General features: G+C 49.6%; 8 protein-coding genes across 8 annotated transcripts; 3 read left to right on the top strand and 5 right to left on the bottom strand.

Moving 5' to 3' along the window:
* Positions 1 to 439: 439 nt before the first annotated feature.
* On the bottom strand, positions 440 to 1,727 carry N7474_009229 (uncharacterized protein; the record flags this gene model as incomplete). Its single annotated transcript, XM_057200639.1, has 4 exons — positions 440 to 1,202; positions 1,262 to 1,332; positions 1,399 to 1,542; positions 1,596 to 1,727. Coding segments are annotated over 4 exons (1,110 nt in total), but the record flags the coding sequence as incomplete, so codon positions are not given.
* Positions 1,728 to 3,278: 1,551 nt separating this feature from the next.
* On the top strand, positions 3,279 to 5,348 carry N7474_009228 (uncharacterized protein; the record flags this gene model as incomplete). Its single annotated transcript, XM_057200638.1, has 5 exons — positions 3,279 to 3,670; positions 3,731 to 3,859; positions 3,982 to 4,497; positions 4,554 to 4,792; positions 4,849 to 5,348. The coding sequence occupies 5 exons, from the start codon at positions 3,279 to 3,281 to the stop codon at positions 5,346 to 5,348; spliced, it is 1,776 nt and encodes a 591-aa protein (XP_057048625.1).
* A 481-nt stretch (positions 5,349 to 5,829) lies between these two features.
* Positions 5,830 to 8,707, bottom strand: N7474_009227 (Zn(II)2Cys6 transcription factor; the record flags this gene model as incomplete). The annotated part of the gene is made up of 6 exons (XM_057200637.1): positions 5,830 to 6,895; positions 6,957 to 7,120; positions 7,241 to 7,837; positions 7,908 to 7,988; positions 8,040 to 8,496; positions 8,556 to 8,707. The coding sequence occupies 6 exons, from the start codon at positions 8,705 to 8,707 to the stop codon at positions 5,830 to 5,832; spliced, it is 2,517 nt and encodes an 838-aa protein (XP_057048624.1).
* Positions 8,708 to 9,641: 934 nt separating this feature from the next.
* On the bottom strand, positions 9,642 to 10,544 carry N7474_009226 (oxygenase MpaB family protein; the record flags this gene model as incomplete). Its single annotated transcript, XM_057200636.1, has 1 exon — positions 9,642 to 10,544. One exon carries the CDS (start codon positions 10,542 to 10,544, stop codon positions 9,642 to 9,644), a length of 903 nt encoding a protein of 300 aa, XP_057048623.1.
* A 1,007-nt stretch (positions 10,545 to 11,551) lies between these two features.
* N7474_009225 (DUF3712 domain-containing protein) lies at positions 11,552 to 12,591 on the top strand (the record flags this gene model as incomplete). The annotated part of the gene is made up of 3 exons (XM_057200635.1): positions 11,552 to 11,903; positions 11,955 to 12,079; positions 12,133 to 12,591. 3 exons carry the CDS (start codon positions 11,552 to 11,554, stop codon positions 12,589 to 12,591), a joined length of 936 nt encoding a protein of 311 aa, XP_057048622.1.
* A 308-nt stretch (positions 12,592 to 12,899) lies between these two features.
* On the top strand, positions 12,900 to 13,339 carry N7474_009224 (cytochrome b5-like heme/steroid binding domain-containing protein; the record flags this gene model as incomplete). The annotated part of the gene is made up of 2 exons (XM_057200634.1): positions 12,900 to 13,062; positions 13,119 to 13,339. 2 exons carry the CDS (start codon positions 12,900 to 12,902, stop codon positions 13,337 to 13,339), a joined length of 384 nt encoding a protein of 127 aa, XP_057048621.1.
* A 183-nt stretch (positions 13,340 to 13,522) lies between these two features.
* Positions 13,523 to 15,432, bottom strand: N7474_009223 (acyl--CoA ligase; the record flags this gene model as incomplete). Its single annotated transcript, XM_057200633.1, has 5 exons — positions 13,523 to 14,081; positions 14,154 to 14,578; positions 14,642 to 15,076; positions 15,142 to 15,279; positions 15,340 to 15,432. 5 exons carry the CDS (start codon positions 15,430 to 15,432, stop codon positions 13,523 to 13,525), a joined length of 1,650 nt encoding a protein of 549 aa, XP_057048620.1.
* A 1,317-nt stretch (positions 15,433 to 16,749) lies between these two features.
* N7474_009222 (uncharacterized protein) lies at positions 16,750 to 19,022 on the bottom strand (the record flags this gene model as incomplete). The annotated part of the gene is made up of 4 exons (XM_057200632.1): positions 16,750 to 17,012; positions 17,064 to 17,539; positions 17,609 to 18,283; positions 18,340 to 19,022. The coding sequence occupies 4 exons, from the start codon at positions 19,020 to 19,022 to the stop codon at positions 16,750 to 16,752; spliced, it is 2,097 nt and encodes a 698-aa protein (XP_057048619.1).
* Positions 19,023 to 19,129: the final 107 nt, after the last annotated feature.

Raw genomic sequence — 19,129 nt, 5'->3', positions numbered from 1 at the left:
AAAGTGATAGAGTGCACACGATGCCACCTGAAGAAGTGCAGGGTAGGTGTTTAGTTCAACAATCGATTCTTTCCAACCTGTGTTCGGTATGGTTGCTGATTTAAAACTGTAAACGGTGAAAATCCATGCTCTTGATGTCAGCCCGACAACGCGGTGTGTCTCATGCGAAAGCGCGCAAAACTGGGAGATAGAGTATCAGGTTCTAAAGGGTAACTAAGATATACTTGTAGATGATTAATATCTTGGTAAAAATTCATGAGATGTACATAGAAAATATCAAAAGACTCTCACCGTTCAGTTTCGGATCAAAATTATGGCTGCAGAGGTACATAGAGGTACATATGGCACAAATAACTCTTGTTTATTCAACGGCTGGACTAGGCAGATGACGAAGTTTTCGGAACGAATATAGAAGTCACACAGATCATATAGTGTAGCTCTATTCGGGCTGATAAAGCCTAAGGTTCCATGAAGTAAGGTTCCCTCGAGGAAGCTCAAGCCCATCAAACTCAAGCAGCTGTGGATCGACCTCGGGATATTGCGCCAATGCAGTTTTGGCACCATTCACCAGTCTCTTGGAATTTAGCATAGTGCTGTATGTAATTCCATTGGTGTAAGCCTCATGCCACGAATCACCATCATTGTGTATATCTGAGCCCTGAAAATCAGGGCCTTCCTTTCGATAACTGTTGAATAGCAACGGATACGGAGCCAGGCACCGGAGAGAAGTGCCATGTGAGTTGAATGGATTACAAAGCTCTCTCAAGTCGTTATCGAATGGTTGGCTATTTGGCTCCAACGACCATTTGATGAGAATCTTGCGCGCGGATTCGAATGTCACTGCGTACGCCAAGGAGCATGGTACGTCGGCAGCATCGAACACAAATCGTGCATTTTCCAACCCTTCCCATTCTGCGAATACTGGCTTTAGGATTTCAGTAGGGAAGTGGCGTGAGCGAGGTGGCACTGTCGTATCGTTTGGAATCATATAGACGCGGCTCGAGGGTTTAGTGCCGGCACCACACCCTCCGAGCCAAAGCACGTCCCAGTTTTCGCCATAGGGAGAAAAAGAGGAAACGCTACTAGTCTCTTGGAGAGCGCGTACTCCACGAGCAAACTGTTTAAGTTGTGCCTTTATAGTCACATCCCAGTCGATGTCGTCTTCGAATATAAGAGCAGTGCTGATTTCCTCGTTCACGATTCTAAAGATGGCGGGTTAGACAAACTTCAAAGAATGTCATAGATCTGCAGGAATCTTCACCTTTGGAGCGCATTCATATGTGCCCGCCAAGCTCCAAGCTGCGCAGGTATAGGGTCTTCTGTATTCCAGCCCTATATCGGTACAAGATATTGTCAACTATGATGGCCACAAGAAGAGGTGGAAGGACAAAAACATACCGCTGGATACGATTTATCCGACATATCGCTCAGATGTACCCCATCGATCCATTCTAAATGAATGCCTGACAGGGAAGCGCCTATAGTCATGGCATCGCGCTTGTCCATGCGGTCCCGCAAGCCGACCGCAAAGACTTTCTCGAACTGATCACACTTAGCGCACATGTTGAAAAAGAAACATAGGTGTGGGCACTTACACCAAGGGTCGTGTTTGCAATGTCGCGAAGTGACTCTGCAATCACTCTTTCCGAGTCGTCAGAGGCAGTTGAAGTAGCATCCGTGCGCTCTGCTGCCGCAAAATTGACTGCTGCATAATTGAATGGTCTCTGGCTGTAAGGAATAACATAAAATAACAGAGATATCAAAATCGCCAGAGGGACGAGACGGGCTATACGGTTCTTCATCCTGATATGGAGAACCTTCCCAGGAGCTAAGAGCTCGCTAGCTCCTTCAGGAATTGAAAGGACACATCGCGAGATTCGAGGCTCTATGAAACCCAAGGTGGATATAAGATCACGTCAGGTGACAAGGGGGGAATTTGGGGGCCTCGTTACATAATCTAGTTCGGCCGTAACTTACCGTAAGTAAGTTAGTTGCCTTGGTGCCTTTCAAACGAGGCCGCAATTATCGTCCCTGGTGGTCGGCTCGTTTAGGATTGCGGGTACTCGTGCTCTCTGGTTGGTATCTGAGGGGTTTTTAAGACGGGCTGTAACTTTGGCACACCGCTTCTTCTCCCTTCCTCTCTCTCAGCCTGGAGATATTTGTTCATGGTTGTCTAATAACTATTTCTTTCAAGTAATTAAGCAGGGTCTTCTATAAATCGTGACAACTCAGACGGACTATAGTTATACAAAGGCGTTTTTTGGGGCGTCGGGGCGTTCGGGGCGCTCAGCCGCCCTTAAGCCACGCGACACCTCCATGGGGCCAACTTAGTAGGATGTCCAATGGGAACTACCGCCAAGGTTCCAACCTCATGTTCTAATTGGCTGATACGATTTAGCCCCACGCCTCTGACGTTCCATTGGGGCTGATGCGGCCACTGGTGTATCCCTTTCCCGGCGACTCGAGTCCAAATGAGGCTAGCGTCACTGGATGCGGCATCTCGCCATCTAGGATGTCGATTTCAGCAATAATGATCCTATCCAATAGGAACGAACAGAACGTGGCTTAGACCTGCGACTCCCGCTCTTGGCCACGCTATTACCGTAAATTAACGACCAGATGCGCCGTCATTGAAGTTTCCCCTACCGTGGTACCGTGAATTGCGAAAAGCGCTAGAAAAGTCGCTCCCTGGCCCCGGTTTAATTTTTGCCTCCTTTTAATCAAACTCCCCGGCCAAACCGCATTTTGAAACTTGTCACAATTTTTCTCACTTGCAAAGCAGGAGAGACATTTTCCCCTCCTTTGCCCTTCGATTCTTGTACAGGTCGAGTCTCAGCCTTATTTTGAGCAGAAATTCCGACTCGTTTATTTGGGGAATCCCAAGTATTTTGTTCCTTCGGATATCATCAACAGACAGGATCTGTCCGCCTGAAAAACTTCCGCATGCCGAGAACGAGCGCAACCAACTCCCTGACGTTCTAGAAATCGACGGATACCATTGCACCAGTTCATTGTCCATAGCAACAAGTTTTCCCAACCCGCGCAACCGCAAAAGCCCACACACTTGCCCGAAATCGATTTTTCGACCGCGACGGATTGCCCTGTATCTCGCTGATCCCACCTTTGATACTTGCCCAACCCATGCGCCATAATACAGACCGTTAAGCAACAAGTATCCCATATTTTTTGCAGCTCACTTCAGCTCCTCTCTCACTCGCGCCTTGCCCCACTTCCGTATCGCCAATTTGACACCATAGGCATCCAGGATTGAGAACAACATGTCTTTCTTAAACAAGGATAAAGAAGCCAGCACCGGCGTGTTGGACTCGCTGGGGTCCAAGTCATCCGAAAGTCCCCAAGATGTCCAAGAGGGCCTGATGGCCGACAACGCCGACAATCTCCAACGCCACCTTGGAAATCGTCAAATTCAGCTTATCGCTATTGGGGGTTCTATTGGCACGGCCCTCTTCGTGAGTATTGGCACCGGTCTTTATAATGGCGGGCCCGGCAGTTTGTTCCTTGCATACACTGTGCAAAGTCTAATTTTGGCAATGGTGAACAACTGCCTCGCTGAAATGAGTACTGCATACCCTGTCAGCGGTGGCTTTATCCGCTTAGCTGGTAAATGGGTAGACGATGCTCTCGGCTTTATGGTCGGCTGGAACTTTTTGTGCGTTTTGTCTATCCCGGACGCTTCGGAGACTAATAACATGGCTAACGCTGTATGCAGTTTCTACGAAGCACTTTTGATTCCTTTCGAGATCTCAGCTTTTACCCTTGTACTGTCCTTCTGGTCCCCTACGATCACAGAACCTGGCCCAGTTGCCGGGATTGTTGCTGCAATTGTTATATGCTATGGGTAAGATCGCCTCAATATTGTTCGAATCTCTTGGATAGACCAGTCTATCTTTGCTGTGTTTGATTCCAGAGTGCCGAAACTGCTTCTTTTAAATTCTGGACTTGAGTCTGACTTTCTCATAGTACCCTCAACATCATGGCTGTGAAGGCGTATGGTGAAGCTGAGTTTTGGCTCTCGAGCGGCAAGGTTATTCTCATCTTCGCCCTGTTCCTCTTCACCTTCATCACAATGGTTGGTGGAAATCCTGCCCATGATGCGTACGGCTTCCGCTATTGGAACAACCCCGGTGCCTTCATGGAGTATTTAGATACCGGCAGCCTCGGTCGGTTTGAAGGGTTTTTGGGTGCTCTTTGGTCCGCCTGTTTCACCGTCGTTGGCCCTGAGTATATCTCGATGGTCGCCGCCGAAGCCAAACGCCCTCGCATCTACATCAAGAATGCCTTCAAGACAGTCTATGTTCGATTCGGGCTCTTCTTCATCGGCGGTTCCCTGTTCGTGGGGATTATCTGCTCCGCGAGGGACCCCCAATTGTATAACATCGTGGTCAAAGGCGAAGGCAGTGGTGGTGCTGGATCATCGCCGTATGTCATTGGCATGACCAATCTCGGCATTACGATTTTCCCTTCTATTATCAACGCGTTAGTATTCAGCAGGAGTAAAGGCATTCACTGGAAACTGACTTATTTTTGTTTAGGCTTCTGTTGACTTCGATCTTTTCTGCTGGCAATACTTACACTTATTGCGCCATCCGCACTCTTTATGGACTGGCCCTTGAGGGCAGAGCCCCGAGGTTCCTCACTCACACCACACGCAAAGGTGTGCCGATCTACTGTTTCGCCATTGTGATGATCTTCCCGATACTTGCGTTCATGCAGGTTTCGAGTAGCTCTGCCATAGTCATCACATGGTTCGCGAACCTTGTCACTGCCGGAGGTACAGAGTCCCAACTCGTACACCACAGTTATGCTAGACGCTAATTTTTGGATTAGGGCTTATTAACTACGTCTGCATCACACTGACTTATATTTTCTTCCACCGGGCCTGCAAAGCTCAAGGTCTGGACCGCAGCACTCTTTCTTATTACGCACGGTTCCAACCGTTCTGCGCGTATTTTGCGTTTGTCTGGATGATCCTCGTTGCAATCCTATACGGCTATCCCGCATACAAACCATGGAATGTCAGAACATTCTGGTCCGATTACACGATGCAAATTGCGATCCCTCCGCTCTTCCTCATCTGGAAACTCATCAAGAAGACCCGGTTTGTTCGGCCTAACGAAGCAGACCTGATCTGGGAAAGGCCTCTTATCGATGCTTACGAGGCAAGCTTCGTTGATCCCCCAGTAGGCTTCTGGAGGGAAGTCGGTCAAATGGTCGGCCTTGCACGAATTAAAGGTGGCAACGACAAGAGAAGAGCCTCTTCTGCTGCACACCCTGCCAGTGGTACCGCAGAAGAGATGGTTGGAACTGCAGAAGGGTTAACGGCGTGAGGCTTTTACTTCCTCTCTCTGTATCTTGAATTATCCCCGGCGTTGAGTGTCTCTCTCCGGTATGCCGATCTTCAATGGTCACAACAAGGTATTGCGTCTACTGTGAAGGCAATTTCTTTTGAGGTTTCCTTTATGGGTGGACCGTTCGCTATATTTTAGCATCCATGCCTTCTTCCTTGGACCGGCAGTCCATAGACTGTATATGCCATGCAAAGTAAAAACATGATTTACTTGAGAAGCCTCTCTGTGTATTGCTTATTCCTTCTTCAGGGGGTTTTTTTTTTTTTTTTTGCTGCCCTGGCTGGCTGTAATAGTGCCCAAATTGGCACTTTCTCTTCCACGGCTAAGTTAGAACTATAGAGGCTACTCTATCGTCCACTCGTGTTTACTATGCTGGCTATATGGCAATGATATCCTACACTACGGGCTAAGGTTTCTCTCGATCGTCACAGACTTCACTTGAGATAAGCAAATATTAATTTCAACAAGTTGCCTGGAAACCCGAGTGATACAATTCATCCCATTCCTCCCCACTGGAATCGTGAAACAATGAGTTCATCAAAATCGTATTGAATCCCTTGGCTTCGATATTCTCGGTCTCAAGTCTCTCATGGTGTACCTGCACCTGTTCTTTGCGTGTGACAGCCTCGCAAGTCCTCGCCCTTGTAGTTTCGGGGGCCATGGAAGTTTCTTCACATCGAGGGCTTGTGGGAGATAAGCCACTAGGAACGTTTGGGACATTTTTGAAGTCCATGAAGTCGAGGTTCACTCCACACTGCTGCTGTGTTTCACTTTCGGCATTTTCGGTTCTATTAGAAGTCTGGTCCGAAGGCTCTAAATCCTGTTCGGCGGCGACCGGCCCAGATGGGGGGAACATTGTACGCTCGTCTGTGTAGGATTCTTGTCGATGTGGCGCCCCTTCATCTGTCTCGGTGCTAATGGTTTGGACGGTGCTCCCAGTCTCTACAGACTCTGATCGAATACCCATGGTTCTCCTTCTTTGGCGGGATGAAGAGCATCGTCTCAATGTGCTGACTGGACGAACACTGATCGTCCATGGGAGCCGTGAAGTAGCACCCATTGATGGAATGTGACGTACCAGCTCGGGAAGTGCATGTTCATATGGCAAACGCCCAACAGCTAAGCTGTAGTCCACTGATGTAGAAATTAAAAGATACGCCCGAGGGAAATAAATGAAGGCGTCCGACCAGCTCTTCACGCGGACATGTGAGTTGGGTCCTTTCATCAAATCGCTGTCTGAAGGATTGTCACTCGAACAGGCTTTCTTTAGTTGATCGCTCGGTGCGTTCCGTTTAACATGGTGCTCCCAACCAAGGAAATGGTTCTGTGTAGTCAAATAGGCAAGCTGCAATATGTGGTTGGTGCCTGCGGCGACAAAATCGGTGACATCGTAGAGGGTTTCTGATTGCCGTATGATTCCACTAAGTGAGTGCAGACGCTTTTGCCGGATCATCATCTCTTCGTGGGAAGGTGATAGCTTCAAGTCAATTGCCGCCAATATCAATGGCATGCCCACATAGCCAAGTCTAGTCTCTATCAGCTCAACTGCGCCAAATAATGCACTGGCCGACCGGAGGGAATACTGACATGCTGAGAGGCAAGCTATCTGAGCGTCCGTTTGCGCTAAAGAATTCCATGATGGCAGTTAGACCCCCAATCGCGCCTCTAAGATCCTGTCCGATTTTGAGCATCTGCTGCTTATATGTCTCTCTCGCATAAGATAGATTTTCCTCTATCATGAAGGCCGCATACTGAGCAAGGCCAACTCGGGCAGCACTTTGAGGGCACATGAATGTCAGTGGACAAGCCCCAATTCCGGGGAATTCTCAAAATAGTCGTACGTACTGATAATACATGTAGGTCAAATTGACAATTGTCGCAGCGGGGCCGGAATTGTCCTGTACTGCATCAAGTCGCAGAGCAGGCTGTGTCTGCATTTCCCACTCAGTTAATGACACCCTAATTCTCTCAACATTGGACATCAGTCCATGGAATTCTTCGGCTGAAAGGAAACAGCTGGGGTTGGCGCGAGGGCAGAAGATCAACGAGACCAGGTCGGTCAGCAACACGGCGAGCTGGCATTGTTCCTGGAGTGCCTGTAACAATAGTCGTTTTGCGTCTAGGTCGTATACCCGCGAGGAATATAGCTCTTCCGCAAAGTCTTCTTCACGCAGCCAGTCAGACCATCCGTGTAGGTTGATTGATGTGACCTGGGGGCGACGCCGGAGACCAATACACAGACTGCGGTCACGGAGAAGAATAGACCACCAAAGTCGCTTTTTGAGTGAGTCACTCACATGCTCATCCAGCAATGATGGCTGAGCACCAATTATCAAGGCATTTTCAATGGCTCGTGTCAACCACAAGCTTCCTGCTTGGGGATGCTCGGCGGAGGTATGGTGAGTGAGGAGAACAGCGCCCTGGGCTTTTGCCGACGGTCGTACTTCGGCTTTCAAGTCGAACAAGAGCTGTTCCAAAACAAGGAAATAATTAGTTCTCCTTATAAGGTAACTTGACTAAGATCTTGAGAAATATCACCTTTGTGCGATTATACAGCTTGTTTCGGGCATCTCGCTTGTCATTAAAGCCGCAGCGGTATAATGTTTCCAACGAGACAAACTATGGTTTATCAGCTGTCTCCATCATGTCCACTCCGGAATTGTCACATACTGGACAGCTTGCGAAAAGAACGGCCTGGAAGACAAATATTGATAGCCTTTCGGGCTCAGGATCGCCTTGATAGATCCGCCAAAACTCGCCTTCATCCAATACCGGCACAGTGGGATGAATATGTCTGAAATACTGGTGCACAAACTCATCAATCGCGTCTTGATCCGGCAGAGTAAGAGAAGACTTCGAGGCCAGGTATTGCATGTCCTCTGGTGGCAAAGAGGAGAGTGAAAAACAATCTATGAAGTCGTATTCCGAGTAAGCAACATTTGAGTGCCGCGGTCCTCCAGCCTTTTCAGCTGATGTCTCAAAGTGAAGATGGGCAGCCGGTGGAGGATGTTTCCCTTCATCTCTGTCGCCTATGTCATCGGGGAGTGCGTTATCAAGTTGGTGAGATTCATGATCGAGTTTTCCATGCTCGCTCGAGGCAGCGAAATGCGGGCTGCCCTGGGGGAATCTAGATCTTTGATAAAAGCCAGTCAATTTCGTCTTCTCATTGTACCAATTAAGACGTACTGTTTTGATAGCTTTCCTCGAAGCACGCAGTCAGTGCGACCATCCTGGCGGCAGCGCGTACACGGACAGCCCAAAATCGACGCGTCGCATCGGACTTTCCGGTGGTGACACCAAGAACATGCCGAGGGCGCTCGTCTCGTGCGCCGTAGCATTAGGTAGTTCGTGGGGGGTTCGGGCTATGGGGTCAGGCACAGGAGAGTAAGTTGTTTTTGCTTGGAAGCTTCAGATCCCCCGCTTTCTGAGTACAGGCATTGCTGGCAAAAATAATGCTAGTGTAAACGGAACATGTGGGGGCTGCCGCCACGCCACTAAACGAAGTGCTCGGACGTGTGATACAGGGGCATATAGCCTACATGATCCAAGTCATGCCACCCATGGTTCATGTTTACTCTCCGTCTGCTCTGGGCTGACCATGACACAGACCGGTTGGGGCCTGGATTCTCAAGGCAGGCACGTCTAGGACAAAGCTATCGATGTTGGCGACGAGAGTTGGGAATAGCGCCCGGATGAGGGGACAGTGCATGTGGCAGCATTGGCTTGATCATCCTGGTCGAATGGAAAGTCATAGCTTGCCCAGCCATCCCCAGGATTGAGTCATTTGACCCCCATTAGAGCCAACGGCTGGCTAGACCGACAATCATGAGTTCTCCACCCACGAGGAAAGCTCATTGTTGGTTCGCTCAATGGCAACAGGGTTCTCCGCAAGATGGACTTTGCCGCGGAACTCGGCTACTCCACATTCCCCACTCTCCATGCCTGCAGGTATGCTCTTCATATGGGGATAAACTAGGCTAAGGGAGCCATAATGACAGCTCGAGCCAAGCAATCAGGATTTGTTTGTGTGTTGGTTAGAATACTGTGGAATTATAATGCTATGATACATGCAATAAAAATTTCAAGGCTCAATTTTGAGTTCAATGTGACGCTGCCCACTCTATAAAAGGAAAATCAACGGCTGCTTCACTGGTCGTCGAATTGAACGCAAGTCACAGCAAGTAATGGAACATGGGTCCCATGCACCAGAATAATCACAATTGAAGTACCGTCCTTTGTCTAACAATCTAAACTCTCTCACCGTGGTGAGAGCTATGCCATATTCCGTAGTCGCTTGCGCATATCCTTCAGGTAGTAGCGCATGGGGTACGTTCGGATTGCCTTGGGAAGACAAGGATAAGTCGCTTTAGTGAACCCCATGGCAAACCGGTATGCTCCGCGCCGCGTCTTGGTGGACTTGAGTCCATAGGCCTCACGAATGCGCGGTGGCAACATTTCAGTAGTCGTTAAACGCACTAGAGGAAGCGCTGCACGTATATGAAGGGGAGCATGCTTGTTGAATAGCAGACCCTTGGCCACGTTCTGGGCATGGTCCGTGATTTCCATTGTCGCAATCTTATGGTCCCAGTACTCCCAGAACGCCTTGCGACTAGGCGGCCACATCCCGGGTTTAACGCGCAGGGAAATGGCCAGGATGGCATACTCTCTATAGATAGTCTCAGCGGTTGCATCGTCTATGTCGCCAAACATCCGCTGATAGAGGTCAAGGCCGACCGCGTAGAGAGTGGCAGCAACCCATAGTTGAAGCTCCGGATCGTCGGCGGAGTAGTCTGGTCCTTTGACAGGTGCATGAGCACGATGTACCATTTCGATGACGGCCTTCTTTTCGTCCCGAGTGCCAAATGCCATGCAGTATACGTAGGTCATTGTGGTACGGAGTCGGTCCATAGGTCGGTAAGCGAAGTTGCTGTATTCATCCACACCTTTCGCAACACCAGGCTCAGCTACTTGGAGTAAGATAGCAGTTGCACCGCCAGCAAGAAGAATTGCCTCTCGAACAATTCGGCGTATTTGCTCTGGCTGCTCGAGTGCATCAAGCAACTTCGGATCAACGACGTCGCCATCCGAGCTCTCGTTCTTCTCTTCGGTGCCGAGATTGGTGACTTCTGCAGCATCGTCGCCTTCGACGATGACTTCTGGTTTAGGCTCAGTCATATCGAATGTATGTTAGAGAAACAATGTCACTGGTGTGGTTGGTATGTCAGATAAGAGAGGCAGAGGAATCTGGGAAACATTTTCGGAAACTCAGGGTCTTCATGTAGCCTTATATGAACATACCTGGTTTCTGTGGTTTAGTAAAAGCTCTCTGGTCAAATTTCCAAAAGTAACGGTAAGCTTTTTACCAGCATATGATGGCCTAAATCGTTGACTGGGGCCGACCGCGGACCGCTGGAGGAGTAAAGTTTACCGGGCGCTTCTGGCAACGGCAAAAGAGACACCGCCAGCATGAGCTACCGAGGACCGTTCAGCCGCGGAGAGCGTGTCAATGCATGCGATAGAGGGGTTGTCTGCGATCGACCGTTGTGACGACGGTGGGGTATGGCGAGATCGTCCGTAGTTCCTGGGGTAGCAGACACTATTAGACCTTCCCCAGGTTTTAGCCTCGCATGGGCCATGGCGCTACTGCCCAATACATGCGGGGAGTGGCATGCCCTAGCTGCGAACGCTGATTCTGTAGAGTATATAGTCAGATATTATATGTCTGATCCTTCGAACAATTCATGTCCTGCAGCTCTCGCACTACTTCTGTTATCCAATTTCAATTTCAGAACACGCCCTCGAACCACAAGATGCATCACGACACTAAGGGTAAATTTGTTATTGGGGCAAACAGAAACCTACCCGTCTTCCCAGTCAAATCGGGGGCGAGAGAATGATGAATTAGAATCGCCGAGTGTCGAAACTGACAGTCTGGAGAAGGGGACCAAAGCAACTCCAACGAAATTCAAGAAGCACTGGCGCCGCTTCTGGTGTTGCTATTTGTTGGCAGCCATTTTGTTGCTTGCTATTCTTCTTCCCATATTGTAAGCAACCGTTTCTTCCTCGAATTTGGTGGGTATTTCCTAATCCAAAACCTATACTCTAGCTTTTTGATCGTCATCCCTGCCGTTGCGCAACGAATTGTCGACGATACAAGCCTTCCTGTGTATTCTGCCTCGATCATGGATCCCAAGCCAGATAAAGTCACATTCACTCTTCACACTTCCCTCAAAATCCCAGCGGGCCTTAGTGTTCATACGGATCCCCTCAACCTGAGCTTGTTCAATCAAGATGTGAAACCATTTGAACCGTACCTGCTCGTGGCGCTTCCGGCTTACAACTTGAAGGGGGGCACCAATATGATGAGTGTGACCCGACACAACACTGAAATCCTCAACAAACCCCAATTTATAAAGACATTAACCACTGCGGTCTACCAAAAACGGTTTGTGATGTCTGCAAAAGGCTCTACAGTTGGTCACCTTGGGGCGCTCAAGGCGCCTTTGACGCTGGAAAAAAATATTGAACTGGATGGTATGCAACCATATTAACTGCCTGGATTTGAAACTCACTTGAACCTCGTAGGACTGGATAAGTTTAAAGGTTTCTCTATTCCTTCAGCCCGTCTGATTATTCCCGAGGAAGAGGATGGTACGAACCTGGTGGGCACCGCGGTTTTACCCAACCGCTCCGTTTTCACCTTTGCAATGGTTGGTTCCCACTATTTATTCTTCACTAGGCATATCCGCTTACGCTTTTACAGGGAAACGTGACTCTGAATCTCCAAAGTGCCGGCTTAATCATCGGACAAGCGACCTCCTACAACGTTCTTTTACGGCCTGGGAATAACACGATCGAGTTGCGAGGTCGGGTAGATATCAAAACTGTGATGGACAACCTTTTAGAAATTCTCGGCACGCAAATGGCTGCCTTGCTTGGCGGTGACTTACAGCTTGAGGCTACCGGAAATTCGACCATCTACGACAACCAGCATATTCGTTACTACGAGGAGATCCTGAACAACCTTACGCTCACCACTCGCGTCCCCATTTTGAAGATTTTGATGGATACGCTTGATGGTGTGAAGCAGTCGAACTCGAACTCCAATAGCTCTTCATTGCAAGAGGGGATCCAGCAAATTTCTCATATCATGGGTGGTTTGTCGAATTCAACAACTCCCGATAGTTTATCTCAGTCGCTTAAGCTTCTTGTAAATACCTAGCAGGGCATGGGTCCGCTTCTTATATATCACGATTAATATGAATTTTGAATGAACAAGTATTTGAGTGGCTCTCCAACCGTTCTTCATATCCCCACATGCTGTGCCGTGGGTCCTTAATGGTCCGCGGCAAAGCAATCCTCGGTGGGATCAGCGGTTGGCTCCCTAACCCCGGCTACAATTTAGAACCCCGCGTGTTTAAAGAGCGCCTAAGAAATAGAGGGTCAAATACCCACCACTTTTACTCTCCGAGACGCCGTACATGTCATTTGTGTCTATCTACTGTTGATTATTCCAATCTTGACGTCGGGATGGATGATAGTCCGAGTCTCCAGTGCCAACCCGAGGGAAAGGGTGCTTACTCGCGAGATGAGGTCGCACTCCACAACCTGGCTGGTAACCTTTGGGTAGTCATCGATCAGGACGTATATGACTTGTCCAGCTTTCAGGACGAACATCCTGGCGGAGCGAAGAGTATGTCCAAGAGCGATCAAATCTTCTCTCATAAATTCTGACCCTTGCTCGTTCAGTACTTCTGGGTGTGGCAGGGAAGGATGCATCCAAAAAGTTCCACAAATATCATCGGATTACTGTTCTGAACAGGTACAAAGAAACACTCCAAGTGGGAATCTTGGATCCTTCTCTAGGTGCTTCCAAGACGAAAGGCCGCTCTCTCAGTTCGTTATTTCGAACAAAAAAGGGTCAATCATCAACTTCGAGCGCAGGCATATCTAGAGAAACTAAAACATAGATTATCGATGCTGTTGTATTTACGCTACCACTTAATGCATATATTTCTTTAATGTAGACTCAACTACTGGACAGGCGACCAAAGCCTCAATAATAATAATAGTAGATATTCTAGATAGAGGAAGCTGGGGATACTTGACGGGATGCAGAGCGCGATATACGCAATTTCACTTCTTGTATGCACTCAAAGCTTGGGTTTGATAACCCCGGCTTCGATTTCTTTCTTCGCTTCTTCTCGCAAGACTCGTTTAAGAATCTTACCGCTGGGATTTTTGGCGATCGCGCCGACGAATTTGACGCCACCAGTCAATGCTTTGTATCGAGCCAACTGCTTCAGAATAAATTGCTGGACGTCCGCCTCCGACAGCTTCTCCCCTTCACCACCTGGTCTGCGAACCACATACGCACGAGGATACTCCGTATCTGAGCCCGGGAAGGTGATGCCAATCACAGCAGCGTCAATAATCTGCGGATGTGACAAGAGCACGGCTTCAAGCTCAGGAGGTGCAACCTGAAACCCGCGAACCTTGATAAGTTCCTTCTTGCGATCCACGATATACCATTTTCGGGTTGCTTGGTCACAGTACGCTATATCGCCCGTTTTGAAGAAGCCCTCAGAATCAAAGGAGTCTGCGTTGGCCTCCGAGTTGTTGAAATACCCGGGGGTCACCGTTGGCCCTCGCACACAAAGTTCACCACGGACGCCATACGCCGAAATATTCTTTCCATCTTCGTCGATCAGCCTATAAAGGTGTCAATAACAATAGAAGCAACAAGCCAGCATAGCCCGTGATATTTTTAGTGAGGCAACTTACTTGGCCTCCAGGTTTGGAATCAAGCGACCAACCGAGCCCGTGTCGTCGTGTTCTGGGTACGGGAACATCGTGGCAATGCAAGATGTCTCCGTCATGCCCCAAACCTGGGTAAATGGACCATTGTCTCCCATCAGCTTGCGGAACCGAGCTTGAATATCCTTATCCAAAGGGGCTGCTCCACATGCCGCGAGCCGAACTTTTCGCAGGTACGGGCGTTTTTGCGAGAGAGGAGACATCAAGATGGCAATCACGATGGGCGGCACCATTGCAAGGTCAGTAACATTGTACTTTTCAACGGTGGCCAAGAAACCCTCAAGGTCAAATCGACGCATCACATAGGCAGCCGCGCCCGATTTGAGGGTAGAAATGTGGGTGACAGGTGCTGCAGAGGCATGAAAGACGGGTACCGCAATGATGCGAGTAATCTGGTCCACCCAAATCGGTAGTCAGCAACGCGGAAATCAACTGGCATAACAGGCGACACTTACGGCGTACGGCCGAGGATTGGCTCCTAGAACAAATTCATGTTGGGCAATGAGGTTGGAGTGGGTAATTGTTACTGCTTTTGGCAGACCGGTGGTCCCACTGCTGAATAGTCTCGCGGCGGTGGTTTCGCTAGCGGTCTTCGGATCATCAAACCGTACCCAATCCTCTTCACCGAAACTCATCAGTTGCTTCCATGACCGTCTTCCTGCGGGAACGGGTTGTCCTAGGTTGTCAAACACCCACAAATTTTGCTCGGACACACCCGCCTGTTCCGCAGCGCGAAGCAGCGGTTGGAGAATCTCAGGCTCGGAGACGAGGAATTTGCTCTGGGATGCCTTTATGTGATGGGCCAGCTCGGTGGGGGTGTATGATGGGTTTGAGCCCGTGAAGATCCCCCCAGCTCCAATGATCGCCAAGACAAGGATGCTGTAGTTAATCTGCCAGCCATGTCATTCTGTATTAGCTTCGCCTGCGAACAATGGACGGGGTCAGGCGCTCCTACGTCATTGAATGAGTGGATGAGAACACAGTCGCCCCTTTGAAGACCGGCAGCCCGGAGTCCTGCGACCAGTTTCCGAATCAGCGATCGTGCCTGGTTGCAAGAAATGGACCTTTGGGGTTGATGGGCGTCGATATAGATCTACCTCGGGTTGCGACATCGTCAGTCTTGAAGAACGGGTGACACAGCGTATAGGCCTACCGGTGCATCCTGGTCGTATGGCGGATCATCAAAGATGAAGGAAAGCAGATCCTTGTTTGGGAGCAAAATGCGCTCCGCTGGTTCAAAGATCATGGTGTGTTCTGTGAGGGGGGGGGGACGAACTAGGCCGGTCAAGAATAATAATTGTCAGAAATCAGGCGAGCGAGACGAGCTTGGGGTTCGAAACTCGACGATGCGAAGGCGCAGTCCGATATAAAAGAGCAGGTGACATTGGTTGGAAGAAACCCCAATAATGTGAGCCATCGACCCTGCTCCGCGGCTTCGGCTGAACCCCCTCTCCCCTCGAGGGTCGTAGCTCGGAACTCGGCCGCTAGTGAACGACCAGCACGCGTCATGATTGGCAGATAGTCGCAGGCCGACTTATGCAATTAATGCTTCGCAGTCCCTCGGTCGCGTGTTATTTTGTGACAAGGTCCGCGGTGCCAGCCACGGACAGGGAAGGGGTGGTTCCGTTGTGGCCAGACAGCAGACAGGATTCTTCGTTGCTGCTGATGTGATCTGCAAGCCCTACCATCAGTTCTACGGCAGGGTCTGCATGAGCGTGGATGTGTAAAAGCGACTTTCCAATTCTATATATAATGTGTTACCTCATTTTGCGCAACTGGTGTAATAGACATCGTGGGGTCTGTGTCAATTGTTCCTGCAGCAGGACCCAAAGCACATATCCGCCGCTATAAAACATAAAGATTAGCTCGCCAGCTATGACGAGGATGACATGCTATAAAGGCCAAGATGGCTTACGATTATAGTATTGCGGGCTTGGTCTTTTTTCCGCTGTAGACCTCGAGCTATGTCTAGATTAGACCGTCAGAGTTTAAAAACGCCGCAGGAACATCGGGGGAAGAATCACGCACTTGGGAGCTAGTGTAGTTTGAGACTCTGAATCACTTCCCATCTTCTTATTCCGACCTTGCCATGAAAAGAGAGTTTTCATAAAAAAGTGTCCCTTGGAATTACCAGACTCTGACATTATGGGAGACTAGTCTGAACAAAGGTGTCGTGGCGCAGGGTTTGACTCGCTGAGTCCCAAGAGTAAGTGCTGACCGCCGGAAAGAAAGCAGGCTAGAAAGAACTGGAAAGACGTACGAGCCCGAGCATTTTATACGAATAGACATGTCTGCCTGTTCTCTAGCAGAGGAACAGATCTCTACTAAGAGAGGGGCATCCCCAACTGTCCGCTTGTCGCCCAACTATTTGGCCGATGGCCGAGAAAACTTCTTGGCTTCAATACCATGCAAAATTTGTATTGAGGATTTTTGTTGGTAACATGATTCTACCGAATACCGGGATAGAGTTGTTATACAAGCATTGTTTACTGGGAGCCCTTGCGCCCCATCGGCCGCAGCCGTCGGCGGTCGGCAAAACAGACAACTGCGTTCAGCTTGCTGGTTAAGTCTCTCGGCAGTCTGAATTGGTAACAACTTCATGCACGTGGGGAGGAAGGACGAAGCTGTCGGCCAGACCGGCCCAATGCAGTGCATCTAACCGTGCGAGGCCAAGCTTAACCCATGGAAAGCTTTGACTCTGGCAGCGCAAGACTCGCAACCAAGAGTTTACTAGCTGCTTCCCCTGAATGGCGTGGTCGGTGTTCGGAGCCTGCACCAAAAGTAAGAGAAGAAAATTAGAGACTGTCGCGAAGCCAATGCGTGACCCTGAGGCAGTTAGCAAACGATTCGCTACGGTATGTGAATAAGAAAACTCACAAGAATACCAGAACGCGGTGAAATCACTCGAAGTCAGTCGCCTTGTGAAATTGACCAAAACCGCTGCACACTTCTCTGCACCATGTAAAGTGGTTTCCCCCGTACCGTGGTCATCTGACAGAGTGACTTCTGGCAGTGATTCTATTTCTGGTACACATGTAAAATCCAAAATCAACTCCTCAGTTGCCAAAGGCGATGTTGTAGACATATCTTCCAAGTCAAATATCAATGGCGGACTAGACGACCGTGCCATAGGCCGAAGCATTGCGCGGTAAACAAATACCACCAGCAAGAGGTAGGCAAAATGAATTGAAGTAGGATATGGAGCCAATCCATGAACAGATTTACTCCAATTGGGTAATCGAAAAGTATCCGGAATCGAGGAATACCATCCATTCATCTTTTCAAGTAACATTCGCCCCAGCTCTGTGGATGCGCTAAAATTGGCATTGAGGCATTGAGAGGCCTTCAGAGAACTAGAAATACTATTAGTGCTCGAGTTTCCAACAGCCGTAGAACGAAGGCAGGGTCAGTGAACAACTTACTAAAATGTGTCATATATTTCCTCAGCAATTCGAGACAAATTGACAAGGTACCGAAATGGAATTTCAGTGTCACAGGCACAGGTTGAGAAGCCATAGCGGGGGCCAACTAAGAAGTCACCTTCGTCGAGTTCACTAACGTCCCATTCGGCCGGGTGGACATACGGCGGTCGACCCATCAGCAAGCTGCGCCATTTGTCCTCGGCATAGACTGCCCACCAAAGTCGCCGTCGCAACCGCTTTTCCCATGCAGGGATGCCCCACATCCGGCACTCGATGTGCAGGCCAAGGGAACAAGCTAGACCGACGATTTGGCCGACGAACGACCATACGAATGGGGTATCAGCCACTGTATATCGTACTTCGCCAACGGGCTTTTTGTGTAGATACAGCAGCGCTGCCTGTAGAACTGCGAGACGCGGTGTATGTATCTCCTCGCTGATGATCTCATATACCATGCGCCACAGCATTTCCACTGGTGATGCATTATAAGTGTTTAGGACACACAGGTAGTCATCATGGGCAACAAATGGGAATGCAGCCGCATAGATGGCGGCCAGGAGGTGCACAGGAACTTTGGCCAACGCTGTCAGCTCAGGGAGTTGACTCGTTGGGGAGGTCAGTCCTAGCTGCGACCGAGATATGACTGGCAGTGCGGGAAAGACATACTTGACAAACCTGTCGAATTGTTAGAGCTAAGACTGATCGGCTAGGTGGAGGGAAGCAGGTCTTACAGAGCAACCAGTCGCCTTCCGTACTCTGGTGGGACCAGGAAGTTCAGCCGTTCTCGTGTCGCATCGCCGGCACCTGCTCGAGTCTCATGCTGAACGGAAGATGTCAGCTCTTCTGAAGAGATCATGAAATGCACGGGAATCCTCTGTGACGTAGGAACTCCTCCAGCATTTCTAAAATGGACCTTGTAAAAATACTTCATACCGGATTCATCGAACCGGCAGTGCCGCAGCAGCCATGGGTCTGATTCGGCGGAGGCTCCAAAAAGCTGTGCGTAACAGGAGTCAAGTTGGTCGATGCTCTGCACGAACTGAGTGGCCGGGGATTGCCCAACTGGGAGTAGAGCTGGCGTCGGCGACAGTCCAGGATCACCATTCTCCGCGGCCAACGAGGAAAGCTGCGGCCCAACGCTCTGAGACACACTCCTTTCGTGGCTGGACTCTCGAACAGAGGGGACCGGGGCCGAAGAGATAGGTGTGAACTCGGCGGCGCCCTGCATGGTTACTGAGACGCGTGCTCTCTTTGGAGGCGGATTGTCAAACGTGCATTCCAATTCCGCGGCCTGGCACCGCTGGCATGGTCGACCACTATCCGTTTGACAGCCCAATTTTCGGGCCCGGCATTGATCGCATGGCCGTTGGCGTTTCGACCGGTATGGCCGGGCTGAGGAAGATGGCGTTTCCATGTCGTTTGCTGATCGGCGTCCGTGGCCGAGGCTTTTTTATGTATTTTTATAGAATGCAAAAACTCCGTGGCGCGGCATCCTCCATCATGGTTCGGCCAAGTCACGTG

Source organism: Penicillium riverlandense (genome assembly GCF_028828495.1).
Source record: "Penicillium riverlandense strain IBT 135883 chromosome Unknown utg000008l_segment0_segment0, whole genome shotgun sequence".
Classification (NCBI taxonomy): Eukaryota; Fungi; Ascomycota; class Eurotiomycetes; order Eurotiales; family Aspergillaceae; genus Penicillium; species Penicillium riverlandense.
The sequence above is the reverse complement of the archived record's forward strand: the minus strand, read 5'-3'. Positions and strand labels throughout refer to the sequence as shown.